The sequence below is a fragment of the Caretta caretta genome, chromosome 3, assembly GCF_965140235.1.
Source record: "Caretta caretta isolate rCarCar2 chromosome 3, rCarCar1.hap1, whole genome shotgun sequence".
NCBI classification, from domain to species: domain Eukaryota; kingdom Metazoa; phylum Chordata; order Testudines; family Cheloniidae; genus Caretta; species Caretta caretta.
This window is the reverse complement of record NC_134208.1, coordinates 169566810-169584500: the sequence shown is the minus strand read 5'-3', so window position 1 is coordinate 169584500 and position 17691 is coordinate 169566810. Positions and strand designations below refer to the sequence as shown.

At 41.4% G+C, this 17691-nt stretch overlaps 1 protein-coding gene across 11 annotated transcripts in view; it reads left to right on the top strand.

Annotated features, from left to right (window-relative positions):
- The window catches only part of HHAT (hedgehog acyltransferase), a 321770-nt gene that overhangs the window by 24537 nt on the left and 279542 nt on the right, over window positions 1-17691 (top strand). For all 11 annotated transcript variants that reach the window (XM_075127105.1, XM_075127106.1, XM_075127103.1 and 8 more), the window contains 3 exons: window positions 1652-1846; window positions 6338-6550; window positions 17375-17546. In XM_075127105.1, the coding sequence (XP_074983206.1) occupies window positions 1652-1846; window positions 6338-6550; window positions 17375-17546 (580 nt within the window). The remainder of the gene's footprint in view (window positions 1-1651; window positions 1847-6337; window positions 6551-17374; window positions 17547-17691) is intronic.

Sequence of the window (17691 nt, the reverse complement as noted above, 5' to 3'; positions counted from 1 at the left end):
TATTGTAGGTTTCCTGGTCTGCCTATTTGAGACATTTCCTGCATATTTAAATTCATAATCCTAACACACTAATACAGTGTTTTGCATTTGTTATAAACACACTGATCAGATTTAAATGCACACACATTTATGTGTATCTGCCTAGCCATCTGCTTACAGAAAAGTCTAGATAGGGCACAATATGGCATATAATAATTGTAATTAGAAAGTGCCCTCACTGAAGTGCTCCTGGTGGTTCACAAATAAGTTAAAATACAATCCTATTGAAATAATTAAGCAAACAATATTTGGTGTCATTAACAATGAAAAGGGGGTGTGGAGGGGAGACTGGTCTGAATGTAATTAAACATTAACACTGCTTTTCAGAGAGATTTTCAGTTTTAAAGCAGTGAGGACAGGGCTGAAGTAGAAATCCAGGGGGAGCAAATTCCACAATCGAGGTGCTGCGCTATCTCAAAAGTTTGATCACTTGCTGACCTTGTGTTCCGTGTGGGAACCTTATGAGGTGAGTGTCAGTGTGCCGGTCCTGCCAGGATGAGGCTTATGAAGAAGGTCTTGAATGTGGTCAGCTGCCGGTGCTGATTGCTCTTCATTTAGCTGTGAGGCTCAGCAGGGAATCTGTGAGGCTTGCTAGTCATGTGCCCTCCCCATTCCATAAGGACACACATCCCTCCTGTTAAAGGGGAGGATAAGGGGCAAATCTGTGAGAACATGCAGAGCTTCAAGAAAAGCCTGCTCCTTCTGTTGGATTTTCTCTGGGAGGGAAACACTGGGCCTAGTGGTCTGTGTTTGGACAGATCCAAGTTTGGTTCCCTAGTTTCCTGGGCTGGCAGGCCTGATAATGGTGTTGGAACAGTTTTTATAGTGGGGGTGGTGAAAGCCATTGAACAAAACTGTAAACTCTGTATATTATGGAAACTACTTCAAGTCAGGGGGTGCTGTTGCACCCCTAGTTCCAGCACCCCTGCCTTAGTCCTTGGTGGAGGAGAAAGCAACTCTTGCTTTTCTCTAGCTGTCCCATGACTGATGCACAGAGCAACACTGATTGGCTCCTGAAGGAGTTGTGTCCAACTCTCTTCTTTGAGTATTTTTGATAGCTGCAAATGGTGGAGGCAAAGAGTTTTATACAAGAATCAACCTGTTAGGTGGGAAGTGGCAGTAGTACAGCTCACCCGCACATAGCAAACTGTAAAACAATGAGGGGAAAGAAACGTGGGCAGGGACACTGGGGTAATTCCTCTAAGCATATAAATAGCATCAAATGATCTTTAATGTCCATACAGAGCAGCGAATGCTTCAGTGTTAACGTCTCATCTAAAGGGCCCTCACAGAAAAAACTGTGTGGAGCTCAGAGTCTCTAACTTGAAGAGGAAAAAAAAGGTTAATTGATCCTATCAGAATTTAAACCTCTGGTTCCAGGGAGTCCTTGTATTTCACACCTGATATTTAGATCATTAGGCATTAGTACTATTCTCAGATTGGTATTTTGTGTCTATTTATTTTTGCCATTTATTAAAAACATACAGGTTTGTTTAGGTAAATATGTTTTAGGGGGGCTGTTTAATAATTTTTACTTCTATTATTTAAAAATAATATTCTATTATTTTAAATATTTTACTTCTATTATTTTAAATCTCTTCTTTTGTTCCAGTACAAACCCTGGTGTCTAATGACATACGGGATGGTGGCCTGCTGGTTTCTATTAGGAATCAATGGCTTGGCAGTGATTTTGCTACATACAGCCATTTCATTTTCCGTGGCTCAGTTTCAGACAGCAGTCCTGACTTGGCTGTGCTCACTACTTTTGTTATCAACTTTGCGCGTACCAGCTGTGGAAGAAGCAAAGGTAATTTTTTAGCGTGATCAAAGTATGGTATTTATTTATCATGATCTTGGACAACATTTTATTGCAAAACCCTTATCAGCCAAATCACTTTTAGTTTTGCCTAGGCAGAGATGGGCTCAAAAGAACTTTCTAGGTGCTAAGGTGCAGTAGGTGTTGGTACAGTCTTTGACTGTAGCATCTCATTTGCAAATGTTAACCTTGCTGAGAACTCCCTCTAGTGGGCTGTCTCTCATATGTATTGTCATGGTGTGTTGTGGCCCTGAGTACTAAAAGATAACTAGATGCATAACAAGGTTGTTCTACAGAGTTTCATGTTGGTGTAAACTGAGAGGAGAACTATGAGGCAGATAGAAGAGCCTTGCTCTCCATTGCAGCTTCCTTGTTCTTTTTTAAACAATAGATGAAATCACTGAATGCAATAAACTGTACTGTATGTTCAAACTAATCTGATTTACCCTCTTTCTTTAAGCCCTGGCTATGTTTTAATTAAAACTGCTGTCTGTGGATTTCAAAACCATTTATCTACAGCTTTGCTTGCTTTTATTATTGTCATCATTGTCTTCAAATTACCTTTTTATGATGCCTTTCCTCCCAAAGGATTCTAAAGAGCAGCTGAATTGATGAATGAAATGAGTGGTCTTACATATGAGGTTCTATTTCCACATGTTAAGTATCCTCACACCTTCTTGTCAACTGTCTAAATGGGCCATCTTGATCATCACTACAAAAGTTTTTTTCCTCCTGCTGATAATAGCTCATCTTAATTAATTAGCCTCTTACAGTTTGTATGGCAGATTCCACCTTCTCTGTATGTGTGTATATATATCTTCTTACTATATGTTCCATTCAATGCATCTGATGAAGTGGGCTGTAGCCCAAGAAAGCTTATGCGCTAATACATTTTTAGTCTCTAAGGTGCCACAAGTACTCCTGTTTTTCTTCCAGATGAGGAGCATCTGGATTATTTAGTCCTGAGAGAACGTTAAAAGGCAACATAAGTGACGTACTTAAACTAGTCAAGGATTGTTATAAAATCAAGACTGAATAGCCTTTTTGAGGTTGGTGAACAAGCCAGAACTAAAGGTCTTACAATTAGGTGCAGGAGGGAACATATTAGCCTGTTTCCTCTTGTTTTTTCCTACCCCCCCCCCCCAGATGTTCTGGTTTAACTTGGATTTAAACTTGGAGAGTGGTCAGTTTAGATGAGCTATTACCAGCAGGAGAGTGAGTTTGTGTGTGCTTGGGGGTGGGGGGGAAGTGAGAAAACCTGGATCTATGCAGGAAATAGCCCGACTTGATTATGTAAAGAGTTGTCACTTTGGATGGGCTAGCACCAGCAGGAGAGTGAATTTGTGTGGGGGGGTGGAGGGTGAGAAAACCTGGATTTGTGCTGGAAATGGCCCACCTGCTGATCACTTTAGATAAGCTATTACCAGCAGGACAGTGGGGTGGGAGGAGGTATTGTTTCATATTCTCTGTGTGTATATAAAGTCTGCTGCAGTTTCCACGGTACACATCTGATGAAGTGAGCTGTGGCTCACGAAAGCTCATGCTCTAATAAATTGGTTAGTCTCTAAGGTGCCACAAGTACTCCTTTTCTTTTTTTAAAAAAGAATTGGGGACCTTTTGCAGAGAGAGTGGTGAATAGGTGGAATGGGATTCTAGTTGAGATAGTAGACTCAAATAGTAAGACTTGAGCAAAAGTTGAATGACTATATGGAATTTAATAAATTAAAGAGGTATTATTCATTTTCGTGTTTGGAAGGAGCCAGGTGCCTTTTCAGGGAGTCAAGAGGGAATTTTTTCTGATCATGCTTTCCCTTTCAGATGCCATCCCACACCTGAAAAGGGCCCAAGACCTGCTTCTGTGCCTACATTGCACCAGTAGTTGACATAAAAAGTTAACATTTATAGTAGAGTGATTGTTTATATGTACACAACTCTTGATGTGCATTGCCCCATGTAGCAGAGATCGTAGTCTTTTGGGCAGCAGTGTTGACCGATGGCTGTGCCCCTCTCCTGAGGGCATGAAAGGACAGAGTAGGGCCAACTTCCTCTGTTCCTTCCTTGGCTGAGAGATGAAGGAATTACCAGTGTCCTTATTCCGCAGCCTAGTTTACCTAGTTTTTCTTGTAACTCCTGGATATGGTTAGTTGATAGCAGTAGTACTAGGGTTAGCTTTTCATAGGTTTTAAGTATTGTTTACAGTTAGGTTTCATCTGTGTAACTTTTAAAATAATTTTTTATGTCTGTGGCTGAACAGAAATCTCCTTGTTTCAAATATTGCTCTTCGTGCCACATGGCCATTCTCCTTAATGATAGCCATTCTAAAAGTTTGTTTTGTTTAGGTGAGGGTCCAAATGCTCTATTTAGTTTTCAAATAAGCGAGAGAAGCTCGCTTGAAGCTGTTCCCATTAGATAAATATGTGAGACTGGCCTCAGATTTGGGCATTCTGGACTTTGGAGCCGTCGTCTTCAAAAAATGCACTGGCACCTACAACTGCTTGGTTTTGTGCCTCTTCCACTTCTTCCACAGAGGCTCCTTCTCTGAAATCTTATCTGACAAGGGTAGCACACACTATCATTCCTCTGGGGAACATAAAAAGTGGCCACCTTCTCGGGCACCCTCTAAGAAAAGGAGACAGAAATCTTCCCACCAGGTCCCTGCTAATGGTAATTCAAGGCATCAACATGGTCTTTTTTGACACCCTAAAGCACACTAGTACACATCCTTTTGGTATTGTTGAAGAAATAGTCCCTTGCAGGTACCCACACTGATACTGCGGTACCCTATAGTATACCTCATGATATGGATTTTTCTGCCACTCCCTCTTCCACAGTCTAATGGCTATAACTGAAATTCTTCCAGATATTTAGACTTCCTTTTAATCTGTTGCTCCTAGTTCGATCCCTTGCACAAACCCTAGACATTCCTCTCTATCTGGTGTTTACACCCTTTGAATACTTTAATTGGTTTTGCCTGTATTCGGTTTTTATTCATGAGCTAGTTCCTCGAGACTCTTCATCATTTCTGTTGCTCTTTTTTGAATCCCTCAAATTTGTCAACATATTTCTGATACTGAGGCACCCAGATCCGAATATGTTTGCATCACATCCATCAGGAGGATGATTACGTATATTACCTACGTAACCCTTTGTGTAAGAAGCCTACAAATTTTTTTGCAATGTGTGTAAAAAAACAAACAAAAAAACCGCCCCAAAAATTAAAGGTGAACCCCCGCCTTCCACACCTCCAGTTGTTGGAGTTTTTGGATTTGAGGTCTAGCTCAAAATTAGATTCAGCATGTCTGCTGCTTCTTGAAATATGGCATTATTCATGGGAAATAATGGGGGTTATCCCTTGTCATGCTGATTGGTGTTATGTGCATAAAGCCCTGTGCATCAAAATGAAATTATATGCCTTAATGTATAAAGGTTATTTTGATGGAGCGTAATATATGATTAACAAGTGCTTCACTAATGCTCTCTACTTCAAGAGAGATGTATTCGCTCTAATTCAAAATGCAGATTTTTGTTTCATATCCCAGAGTTGCTTAGTCAAGCTTGGCAGTTTCTCTTTAATGACTGTGGGTTTCTGAATTGGAAAATGAAGCCTATTGCTCTAACAGTTGGATTTGTGCCAAAACAATGGTTGCTAACCATACTTTAACTGACTGGCGTAGACTCAGTTTTGCTATCTTCATCCTCTGCTTCCTTTCACGGGCTTATGGATTTGAAGAAACTGTTCTTCGCTTGTGAATAGATTTATCCTCTCTCCAAAAGACACTTTTATTAGGACTGACAAACTCATTTCTCTTTGGTTCCAATGCATGGTGCAGTAGGACAGGATCTTATCAAATGGGGGGATGGGGTGGAGGGCTATCAAATCCACTACAATATAGATGTTACAGTCCAAACACAGTTCACTGACATGTGGGCATTCACAAAGTCTGTTAATTACATTGAGAATTTCCTGCCCTTGGCCTCTATACATAGCTCACCTTTGTGTCTCCCCTTCCCCAGTGCAGGAGAACGAAAGGAGCAGGCAGCTGCTGGCACTGAGCCACCTTCCCGCTACTCCACTGGCCCATGTGGGCTGCAGCATTCTCGCTCTAGACAGGCAGGGAGCAGCCTCTGTCTGCAGGAGCCAGCAAGCCCTGTAGCGGCCTCTGTTGGGGCGGCCGGAACTGCAGTCTTGTCATAACTACTGAGGCTACCAGCAGTATCGTCTAGCAGCTCCAGTCTCAGCTTTCGCTCAGCCTGAAACCCTGATATGCCAAGGAAATAAGTGTAAATAGTGCTGCCCCACTATGTGCTGGTGCCTCCCCAGGGAGGCGCACGCCATAGTTTGAGAGAGTCTATATTAACTGCCCTTTATTGATGATGGCCTAGGGACTAGTGGAGTGCCAGTAAGAATGTTGATTGTTTGATATCAAAATCGTATCATGTTATCAACGTAGCTATCGCACCATTCTCTGTTTTGTTTTGCAGAGAGGGTGGTACGACACTGAAAATGAGTACTACTTGCTGCTCTTCACCCTGACTGTTCACTGCCTCTACTACACTAGTTTCAGCCTTGAATACTGCTGGCATGGCTCTACCCAGAAGAGGTACTACTCATTCTTTTGGATGCTGGCCTACATGTTCTACTATCCTGTGTTCCACAATGGACCCATTATGACCTTCAATGAATTTACTAAGCAGGTAACAGCACTTTCAAGCTGATTCAGCTCTTGGTTTTTGATACATCTGGTGTGGACTGAGGGCTAAATCCTCTGAGGTGCTGTGCACTTCCTGCAAGATTCCCAGCACCCTAACATATTACCTTTAATGTGGGGGTTGACAGCGCTGGGCACTTTGATAAATTGGCCAGAATGGACTCTGAAAGAAGGAAGACAAAAGCGTGAAAATTAGTTGGGGGTCTTGAGCTAAAACTACATATTATTAAACATCCCCTAAACTTCAGAAGATTTTGGTTCTGGATCCAGACTTTGAAGCTCAGGCCTATATCTTGAAAATAACATCTGAAAAGCTGCTAAACAAATTGGTGACCTCTTTCCAGCTGCCAGATATATGTATTCAAGCTGTATTAAATTAAAATGGGAAAGAGATGGGGGGTGGGGGAGTGGGAGAGCAGATTCTTTCATCTTTTGAGAGGTGGTGTCATTAATTAGGTGAACATTTTGGATAGGCAGAGCCTAAAATTCCCTTTAATCCATTACTTCAGATGATTCTTTTGATAACATATTTTAAAATGCTCCTTGCAGACGAGTCTGAGTTAAAAGTTTCATTTACAGTTATCTACTTGAGAAAAAATTCTCATTGATGAGATTTTCAAACACACTAACGTTAAGTATATTTTCTGTGTTCATCTTCCCCTTTTTAGTATGGCTTGAAGTACATTGCATGCGGGAAAGAGGGGAGCACTGAGAACACAAGCTTAGGTATTACCTGGCTACACATCAGCCATAGAATAATACTGAATTCACAAAAAACTAGTGGTTAAAAACTGAGTATCTGTTTCATTGATTGAGTGACAGGTTGAAGGAAAATGTCCAAATAGGTCTAAAAATCTAGGGATCGGGGTAAAGATGGGGCTGATTTAAACTCAGAGCTTTAGTTTTCCACATATATTTTTTTATTTATCTTCTGCATGAGGCTGTGAATGCTTGGAGATACGAATATCTTAGTTCCTTTTTGAAATAGATATTTTTTTTTCAGTCAACTGGATACCTTAGAAAACCCACAGTGGGAATGTAGTAGTTTTCATTCATGCATTTTGTGATTTCAGTGCCCAGTGTCCATAACTGAGTCTAATATATGATTTTCTCCTTCCTGGATGTTGTAAGGGACTTCTATTTCCATGTGGGCTTTAGAAAAACAAAGTAATTTAGTTGCTTTAAACAATACATCTATCACTGAATTTGACAACATCAAGGTATACAACAGTGATATAGAGACAGGTTAGTTTTGAGCAAGTCAGTGAGGGAACTTTTGACACTGTTAATAGATATCTTTCTGTTGTGTGTATCACAGGCAATACACCTTATTCAAATAAAGTTACCAGAAAATGAATAAATTGCTCTTTATCATTTTCAGTTTTTCTTGCATGACAACAGGTCTATCTATGCCTGTTGTGTTTCTAACATGCCCATCATCATAGTATCTAAGAGCTGAACAAAAATACAGCCCTACTGTCTTCCATACAAAGATGGGAATTCCAACGTTCCAATATTGTTGTTTTCCTGAACAGCAGATACCAATGTAAGAGATATTTTGATGCTTGGACTCAGTTCAAGCTTATGCACTAAACAAAGCCAAGTTGAAAGTCAGCTAGAAAATTACACGTAAATAAGAATGAAAGAATTTTCAGTATTAGTCCCCAGAAAATTTGTGATGCTTATCCTTATCCTGAACCAGGTGTTTAAGTTCTGTAAAGCCAAAATTACAGGAAAGTCTTGGAGGTGCCAGATTTGGGGGTCTTAAGATAGAGAACATTCTTAATTTAGTGTGTTTTCTGGGCACTCTACCATATGTAGCATATGAAAAATGATAAGAAAAGGTAAACCCTTCCCACCATCCTACACAGGTGCAGTGGAAACAGAAATTACAGGGTCATCATGTGTATATGAGTGATAAAATCTTTCTTCAGCTGTTCACAAATCCTTCATTTTGTTGCATTGAATGTGTCGTAGCTGGCAGTTGATGAGTATTCATTGGACCACATTTTCCCCTGACACCGGTTTGAAAGCTGCTGATAAATAGTTTAAACTTCTATTTCCAAACTTTTGACAGCTGAGACCCCCTTTTAAAAAAAAAATAAATGAAACCAATCATGTGCCTGAAACACTGCCATGTGGTGTTAAAGGTCATCTCATCTTAATTTATACATCTCCTAGGCTCGTCTTCTACGCCCCCCCCCTCCCAGGGGACTCTGCCGTAATTCTTCATGAAAAGATTCTTTCTCTCCTTTCTTATGCTTTGGTGAGCAGTGAAAAAACTAACAATGTTGCCATGTAAATGATCATCACTGGGATATGAGTTACTATCCATTCAAATAAATGGCACAGTTTAAACCTCAGAACTGCTGTTTCAGGTGCTCTACAAATTCATGACATGTCTCTGCGTTGGTTACACTTGTTTCATAGTTTGAAGCCTTTCTTTGAAACCATAACAGGTAAAGACTAATTTTTAATTAAAATGAAAGCTGAGACTCTGAAGAAAAATTGAGCATCCAGTTTGGCTAATCATTCACACCTCTCACTTTGAGAAATGCAGGACATTGCTACCCGGACTTGCATAGTGCAAGAATAGTAACAGGACAGAGACTTTCACCTCTAGGCAACCACTTCAGATAAAAGCCTAGATTGGTAGTAAGCAAAAGTCATTAGTTGGCTCTGTGGTGTCCTGTGTCTCTCTGGTAGCTTACATGAAATGAGTGGATGACCTCAGTCCAGTTCTCTGAATGGCTAGGAGCCCACACCACAGAAATCTTCACCACTATTGGCACCAATTGGCATCCTAGATAAGTCTCAGTAGAAATGGCATGAAGGCAGTAATACTCTCACAGCCTGGCAATACCAAGTCACATTGGTGATATGGCCTGGGTGAGCTTGCCCGTTTGCTATGCGTGTGCATGCTGTGTCTGATCTCCTGAGAGGCATAGACTTCAGGTTTCAGTGCTATCAATCAGCCACCTTTAAAAAAGACTATATTTGTAGAAACCATTGCAAATGAACATTTCTACCCGAGGCACTTGGTCCATAGGTGTACTGTGAGGGACTGATAATTTCAAGGTACAAGGCATGTGCAATAGTAGCACAGACATACCAGCTGGTCGCTAAATACAGCAATGAGATATGCTTTGCAGTTAAAATTTTATAAAAGTCAAGGTACTTACAGTGTATGGGGATTGCATCAATGAAAAGCCAACTTGTGACACACCAGGACGCTGAACAGAGGCAAGAACAGGGTCTAGCATAGTTATAGTTCTGAATCCATAATTGCTGTGCATCTCAAAGGAAGACAAGATAATAAAATAGCCTCCACCATCAATAGAACAGATGGAACCTCAAGGCAGCATGTACTCTCAGAAAACTAATTTAGTCCTGTGTGGAATGATTAACGCTTGGTTTGAAAGAAAATACGAGGGACTGCCTCTATGTTCTGGTAACTCCATAACTGTAAGCAATGTGCATGGATCTGTCCAAGTGAGTGCCATTGTAACCAGCTAGATATTACTCCAACGCTTTACTTAGGGATGTGGTTAACTTTTGGTGACTGGCTTGTACTTCTGATAGTCTCTCTCTCTCTGTCTCCATCCTCCTCCCACCTGGCTAAAATGAATTTAATCACATTAGAGTGAACTTGGGCAGGCTCAGTGACAGGAAGAGAGATGCTTGTCACCTGGTGCAGTGGAGAAAAAGATTCCCTTACTAAAGAGATACATGATGAAAATACAGTTAACAAAAGTAGAATATGCTACACTTTTAAGAATCAGTAGAAGTGACCTAAATTTGGGGTATGTCTACAGCAAAATCTGTACATGGGCTAGCCAGCATAAGCTAGCTTGAATCCAGCTAGTGCAGATAATGATAGCAGTGAAGACAGTGCTGCACAACCTTCAGAGCAGGCTAGCGAGAAAAGAATGTACGCAGGGTCCATGCCAGCCTTGTACTACCCACACTGAAGCCCGCACTGTGGTGTCTTTGCTATGCTATGTTTGCGCTTGTTGGGTTCAAGCTGGCGTGGGTAGACTAGCCTGTGCACAGCTTTGTTTTCTTTTCTGTGGGTATGTCCGACATTTGGACACTCATTTTCCATTAGAATGAATAGGAATCAGGTGTCCAGTTCCCCTTTGTGGCTTTGAATAGAAAAATGAACACACACACTGATTCTGCATTGAACTGTGACTGACAGAAGTGCCAGAGGAATTAAAGGGGCTGAGTCAAGTGATTTTTCAGTACTTTGAAGAAACTTGGTCTCTTCAAAGTACTCACTGCCAGTGAGATGTCATTAAGGGAGATGAGTCAGAAGAGCAATAGCATCTGGAAAACTCATTGAAAGAAGTAACAAGTTATCACGTAATTTTCTAGACTTCACTAAGAACAAGGCAATCAATTGTGCATCTACAAAGCCCTTTTCAGGAGAAGAACAAAACTGGTGGGGAGAAAATTCAAATGAAGATGGTGTTTACCTTTTAATGTTAGCTTAGATGAAGACTGAGGAAATATTTCCTTATTATGTATCATTTTATAGCTCCAAAAGCATGCTAATCATTTCAAAGAAAACATAGCAGACACTGTCCCTGCCACAAACAGACCTAAATTTTAGGCATGAGACAATGAGTCGGGGAGAGACAAACAGTAGAGAAGGATGCTGGTTACTGCAATATGATTGCATTTGAAGTATGCATATGCCTATCTTGGTGGTTCTGCAAGATTTGATTTTTAAACAAAATTTAAAAAGGAAGATAAGGTTATTAAATAATTAATATTATTGACTCCCTTGTAGGTGTTGCAGAAGAACTGCATTTGTTGGAGCGACTTAAATGAGGAGGGGTAGTGACTTGGCAGATATAGAGAGGAGTCTGAATGATAATTAATGAGCAATTTTCAGTAGCTCTATCCAGGCGCATGAGGTATAAAGTATGTTTATGGCTGTTATCATAAAAAAGAAGGAGAATTGCAGAAACACTTTATTAATCTTGGGAGTGAGAAGAATGTTGCTGTTTATCATGCTGGAAAATGGAGTTGCAGAAAATGAAAAATAGCAAAACTATTCTATGGCAGAGAGCTTTCAGTAATAATGCTTTTACTTTGTTATAATTGCTTTGCAAAAATGGGATAGTTTGACCTTTTATTAATAGTAGTCTGCGTCTGGCAGCTGTGCCACAGCACCATCCAAGATCGCTTAATCAAGGCTGTCCCTCTACCTGTGGGGAAGGGTGGCGTGAACTCCACTATCCCTGGAATGGACAGTCACCTGTGACCAGACATCGTCATTACTAACAAGGTACAGAAGAGGATCCTCATGGTGGATGTCACAGTTCCTTTTGAGAACAGGACCGTGACCGCCTTTGATCGCCAAGCTCAAAAAAGGAGAAATACGCCACCGGATGATGCCCTGAATGTTGGGGGTTATGAGGTTCAAATATATGCACTGATCGTTGGAGCTGTGGGCACAAGGGATCCCAGTAAAGAGTGCGAGAATGCGGAATCGGTCAGCGCTATGCCCGGCTGATGCGGCGACTCATGGTGTCGGACCATCAGGTGGTCAAGGGACATTTATTTAGAACATGTCACCAGACAGCGGCAATACCAGAAGAAATGAGACAGAGTGCCAATGAGAAGAGAAAACAGGAAAGTAGCTGAAATATTTTTTTAATAGATCGTATTTATTTAGGGATAACTTACCCTAAATTCTCAATTACTGAGGGGCAATTTATATTTATTGTTACATTATTTATTTTTCACAAGTTATTTCTAGTATGACTTTCCATGGATACTGATATTTAAACGGTACTGTTAAATTTATTACCCTAATTTGGGATATTGTAGATTATGGATTATGTGCATTTTATGACTTTTTATACCAAACTTGCTATCTTTGGATAATTTAAGCATTCTACCCAGGTGAATAGAAACTTTTTATTAATCCGTGCTGTAGATAACTTTAACATAAGCTTTAATAAAATGTTTAATTTTTGTATTACAGCTGTGCCCAGAAGCCCCACCCAATAATTATAGGCCCTTTTATGCCAGGCACTGTACAAACACCTGCAAAGACATGGCAGTTTCAGTAGGTCAAAAATGTCAACCAGCCTCTACAAATTCACGTGCAGAATTTGTGGGTGTTATGTACGCAAATACATGTAGCCCATATTAGAACCTAACTTCCCAATTTGTACATGCAAACACCCATATTTGTATACATTTGTGGATGCCAGTTGAAACCTTGATCCTTCCACCCAAAATTTCAGAGGGTCTGTCTTTTGTACAGTATGCAAAATATTCATGTGCAAACCTGATTTAGGTGTGTAAATGTGTGTTGGCTTCTGGTAGTAGCTTTCTGCATGCACAAACAGATGCATGTGAAAATTTAACTGCCTCACAAAAGGGAGGCATTTGAAAATTAAAGCTCAACATCTGTAGTGTTCTTTGGTTTGCATGCTGTATTGTGTGTGACTCCGGAAGGCAATGCTGGTTTCCTACCAAACAGTAGATCATATTCTAACCTACTTCAGGGAGAAGGTGGAATGAGACTTAGTATATGAATGCATTTAATACAGTTAATGTCCTAGAATTTGGTGGACATCCTGGGAAACATGCCAACTACAAAATTTAAATCTTCCCCCATATAACTTAAACTTGTGAGACCAGCACTTGCTCAGCAGATCACCATAGCTCTTGCTGACCGTGGCAATGTTACAGGAGTAAAGCGTTTAGTGTGACAAATTGTTTTTGAGCAATAAATCCAGTGTATTAGGTACAAACAGGAGAGTTTCAAATCACACACTGTTACTTTTTCTGTTCTCCTTTCTTATCTTCAACAAATATTTACCACTACCATAGCCACTATGTGGAAAATGTTTTTACTTCCCTTTGGCTTTTCCCAGCATCTAAGGATATTGATAAATATAGGATGATTATAATTTGTCTCTCACATGTGGACTCTCTTAAGGTTATAGTGCCTGGGAACAACTAATAGTGTTTGTCTCTTTCTCCAGTAGTTGCTTCTGCTAAGGCTGTAGTAGCCTCTGAGGCTCCTGCCTGCCTCCTTTGTGTACCCTTGGTCAGTCTCAGCAAATAGCATTCTCTGCCCTTCTGCAGCAGAACCACAGGTGTTCTCTTGGTTCAGGGCCCTTCCAGTGATTTGGAGTGCATGTGAGCATGTATATGTGCACGGATGCATGTGTACAGGGGGATCCACTAACAATCACAGCAGGCTTTGCAGTTGGAAGAAGTAGCATCAGCATCCAAGAGCAACATCATGGGTAAACTATGGAGAGATGCAGTTTACGTTTAAATAATGCGTCCAGAACTTAAAATTCTTTCTGTAAATGCGGGGGGAGAGTTAGTTCCAGGGAAATTGGTTTTTTGCCGTACAGTACAGTACTATAGTCGGGAGGGTCCCCCGCCTTACCCCACACAGGCACAGCCCACTGGCACTGGAAACAGTGAGGCAGGCAAGGAGGCTGAGGATGCTGTAGGCTAGGAGAAGCACGTTGCGCAGCGGCAGCTTCCCCTCCTCTGCAAGCACCAGGGGCGGGGGGCTCAACCCTCGGCCTGCTCACTCCACCCCTTCCCCCAAACTCCCACCCTTAACCCATCTCTTCTTCCCCCCCTTCTCCCCCTTTACTCTGCACGCCGCATCCTCACTCCTCCCCCCTCCCTCCTGCCCACGGCAATCAGCTGGCTTGCAACGTTCAGGGGGCAGGAAGGTGGGGGGAGGAGCGAGGACTTGGTGCGTAGGCTCCCCCTGCCTCCCGAACACTGCAAACCAGCTGATTGTCATGGGGAGGAGGCAGGGGAGGGAGGGGGAGCCTGCACGCTGTGTCCTCGCTCCTCCCCCCTCCCTCCAGAACGCCGCAAGCCAGCTGATTGCCGCGGGCAGGAGGCGGTGGGAGATGGGGGAAGGCGCTGATCCGCAGGGTCTGCCAGCAGATGGGAGGTGCTGTGCGGAGGGGCGGGGGTGTAGGGGAGCTGATGGGGGGGCTGCCAGCTGTGGACAAAGCAGGCAGCCAAACGACGTTATAGCAAAGCATTGCACAACTTTAAATGGAGCGTGTTTTGTAATTGAGCAGGAACGTAAGATCAAAACAACATTAAGCAAGAGGATGTTAAGAGGGAAGTTACTGTATACATAATATATGAATGCTTATATGCATCACTGGATGGTTTAAATGCAGCCACCTCTGGTGTATACCATGATTGTTCTTTGACAATGCCTGGCCCTATTACACAGCATATTAAAGCATACCTTAGTCTCTCAGGACAGTGTCAGGAACCCATAGAGTTTAGGGTCTCTGAGCCTATTTCCAAAGCTCATTGAAGTCAGTTGAGAGACTCCCATTACCTTCGGTGGGCTTCGGGTCAGGCTTTCTGTGGGAGATCACCTTGAGTGAAAACCCTACATTTTTATTACTAGCTGTCCCTCAGGCACTGAAAAATCTACTTTAAGACCCCTGCCTGGTTTTCTTATTAAAATGGTTTCCTTAAAATAGATGACCTGGTAGGTTATTTCTTCCTTTACAAGGGCTATTTAACTAAATGCTTCAAAGATAGTTAATGCCTTTTTATGAGAACAACAAAATGTTGTACAGCTACTCAAAGCCTACTCTTAAAGGTGAACTGAAAGAAACTAAGGAGAAAAGTAAATTTCTTGTCTCTTAATTTGCTTTATTTTAGTAGCTTTTCCTGTCAGAATTTTTAAATTCCAGGGTTTTTGTACGAGTTTGAAGGTAAAGTGCTTTCTTTGGAAAAAATTAACCCAACAGATGTTAAAGGGGAATAGATTGTTAATTGAAGATATTGTAGTTCTGTTTATCTCCCTGGAGTGACTTCTGTTAGCTTGTATCAGTGAGGAAATTCTATAACATGGTTACACTTGTGTGGTTAAAAATACATGTTAGTGCTGTAGGTTTGTTTTGAGGCTGTTCTCCAGGTCCTTCTGCTTGCTGTGGGGTTCTTGCACTTTACACCCAAGCATATGATGCTGGTCACTGTTAGAGACAGGATACTGCATTAGATGGAACTTGGGACGGATCCAGTCTGCCAGTTCCTACATTCCTGTGTTCCCATGCGTGAAGAGACACTAAAATGAGGGACGTCAGTGGTAGATACATGCTGAGAGAAACATCAAGTTTTCTTTTCATGTGCTCTTTGAGAAGCTTGTGTTTATTTGTTAGCAGATACTTTTTGCTGAATCAGGTACTTAGGGTACAATTCACAGAGCCAGATACAGGTTTTATTAAAATGGACTTGTATTCTTCTAAGTGTGGCAGCTCTCTAGAAATTAGAGGGTTATAATTAAATCAGGCCCTCCTTGAACAACCTCAAATACGATGGCATTCATAGATTCATAGATACGAAGGTCAGAAGGGACCATTATGATCCTCTAGTCCGACCTCCTGCACAACACAGGCCACAGAATCTCACCCACCTACTCATGCAAAAACCTCTCACCTATGTCTGAACTATTGAAGTCCTCAGATCGTGGTTTAAAGACTTCAAGGAGCAGAGAATCCTCCAGCAAGTGATCTGTGCCCCATGCTACAGAGGAAGACGAAAAATCTCCAGGGCCTCTTCCGATCTGCCCTGGAGGAAAATTCCTTCCCGATCCCAAATATGGCCATCATCCAGCCCTGAGCATATGGGCAAGATTCACCAGCCAGATACTACAGAAAATTCTTTCCTGGGTAACTCAGATCCCACCCCATCTAACATCCCATCACAGGCCATTAGACCTATTTACCATGAATATTTAAAGATCAGTTAATTACCAAAATCATGTTATCCCATCATACCATCTCCTCCATAAACTTATCGAGTTTAATCTTAAAGCTAGATAGATCTTTTGCCCCCACTGCTTCCCTTGGAAGGCTATTCCAAAACTTCACTCCTCTGATGGTTAGAAACCTTCGTCTAATTTCAAGTCTAAACTTCCCAATGACCAGTTTATATCCATTTGTTCTTGTGTCCACATTGGTATTGAGCTTAAAAAATTCCTCTCCCTCTCCGGTATTTATCCCTCTGATATATTTATAGGGAGCAATATCTCCCCTCAACCTTCTTTTAGCATTCAACATATTTGCTGCCCCCAGGCTCAGAATTTGTCTGGCAGTGGGGTGACAGGGTATCTGAATTGATAATGTGGGGGCATAGGGTGATCCATCTCCTGCCCTCGTTGGGATACATAGATACCCCTGCAGGACTGAACCATATGGAGCATCCATTAAAGCAAATCAAAAATGTGAACAGATGAAAACATGATACACCTGTTTCAGGGAGCTGCGTCATGGGATAGATTCAAGGCCTGTAGCGCTGTCAAAGTATGCTGCATGTATGGTGACAATGCACCATGCACTTGAATCGGGATGGCTAATGTGGAAGCTCTGAGCTATTGTGGCTTGAACTGGCAGAAGTACAAGTCTGTAGTGTAGACAGGATATATAAGGGAAGTGTCCCTTTTCTCCATTTGAACGCATGTGGGAAGATCCTCAACAGACAAAAATGGAACTGAGTGCTTGTCAATACTGCTTCTAGTCCTGTGGGAGTGACTGAAAACATGTCGTGCGTATCACTCAAATTCTCCTTCTCACTGTTTCCATTAACTTGATTAATTACTGTGACTTGGTTTGAAAGGTTAAATAGAGAATTCCCCAAACACCACACTGAAAATAGTGCTCTTGATCATGCAGATAAATAAAAAGAAGTTAAATTTTAAAAGTTGGCATCAAAAAGTCTATTTGAATGAAATGTCTGGTCATTTGTACACAAGGTAACTTACTTTGATTTCTTCTTGTAGATGAAGAGACCAGAAGCCTGCAGTTTGAAGAGTAACCTCTGCATATTACTGCTGGGCATAATTCGCATTTTCTTTTGGTGGTGGTTGGCAGAGCTGATGATTCATCTCATGTATATCCATGCCATATACAGTAGTTCTTCACATCTGGAAGCAGTGTCCTACTGGACTTTAGGTCAGTGTAAATATTACTTACTTTGAATATACTTGTTAATTACTTATTCATTACCTAATCGGTGCCCAAGAAATGTTTTATAGACACACAAGGCCAGAGTTTGCTTCCCCTAAAAAATTATAATTAAGACCATTTGAATATTTTG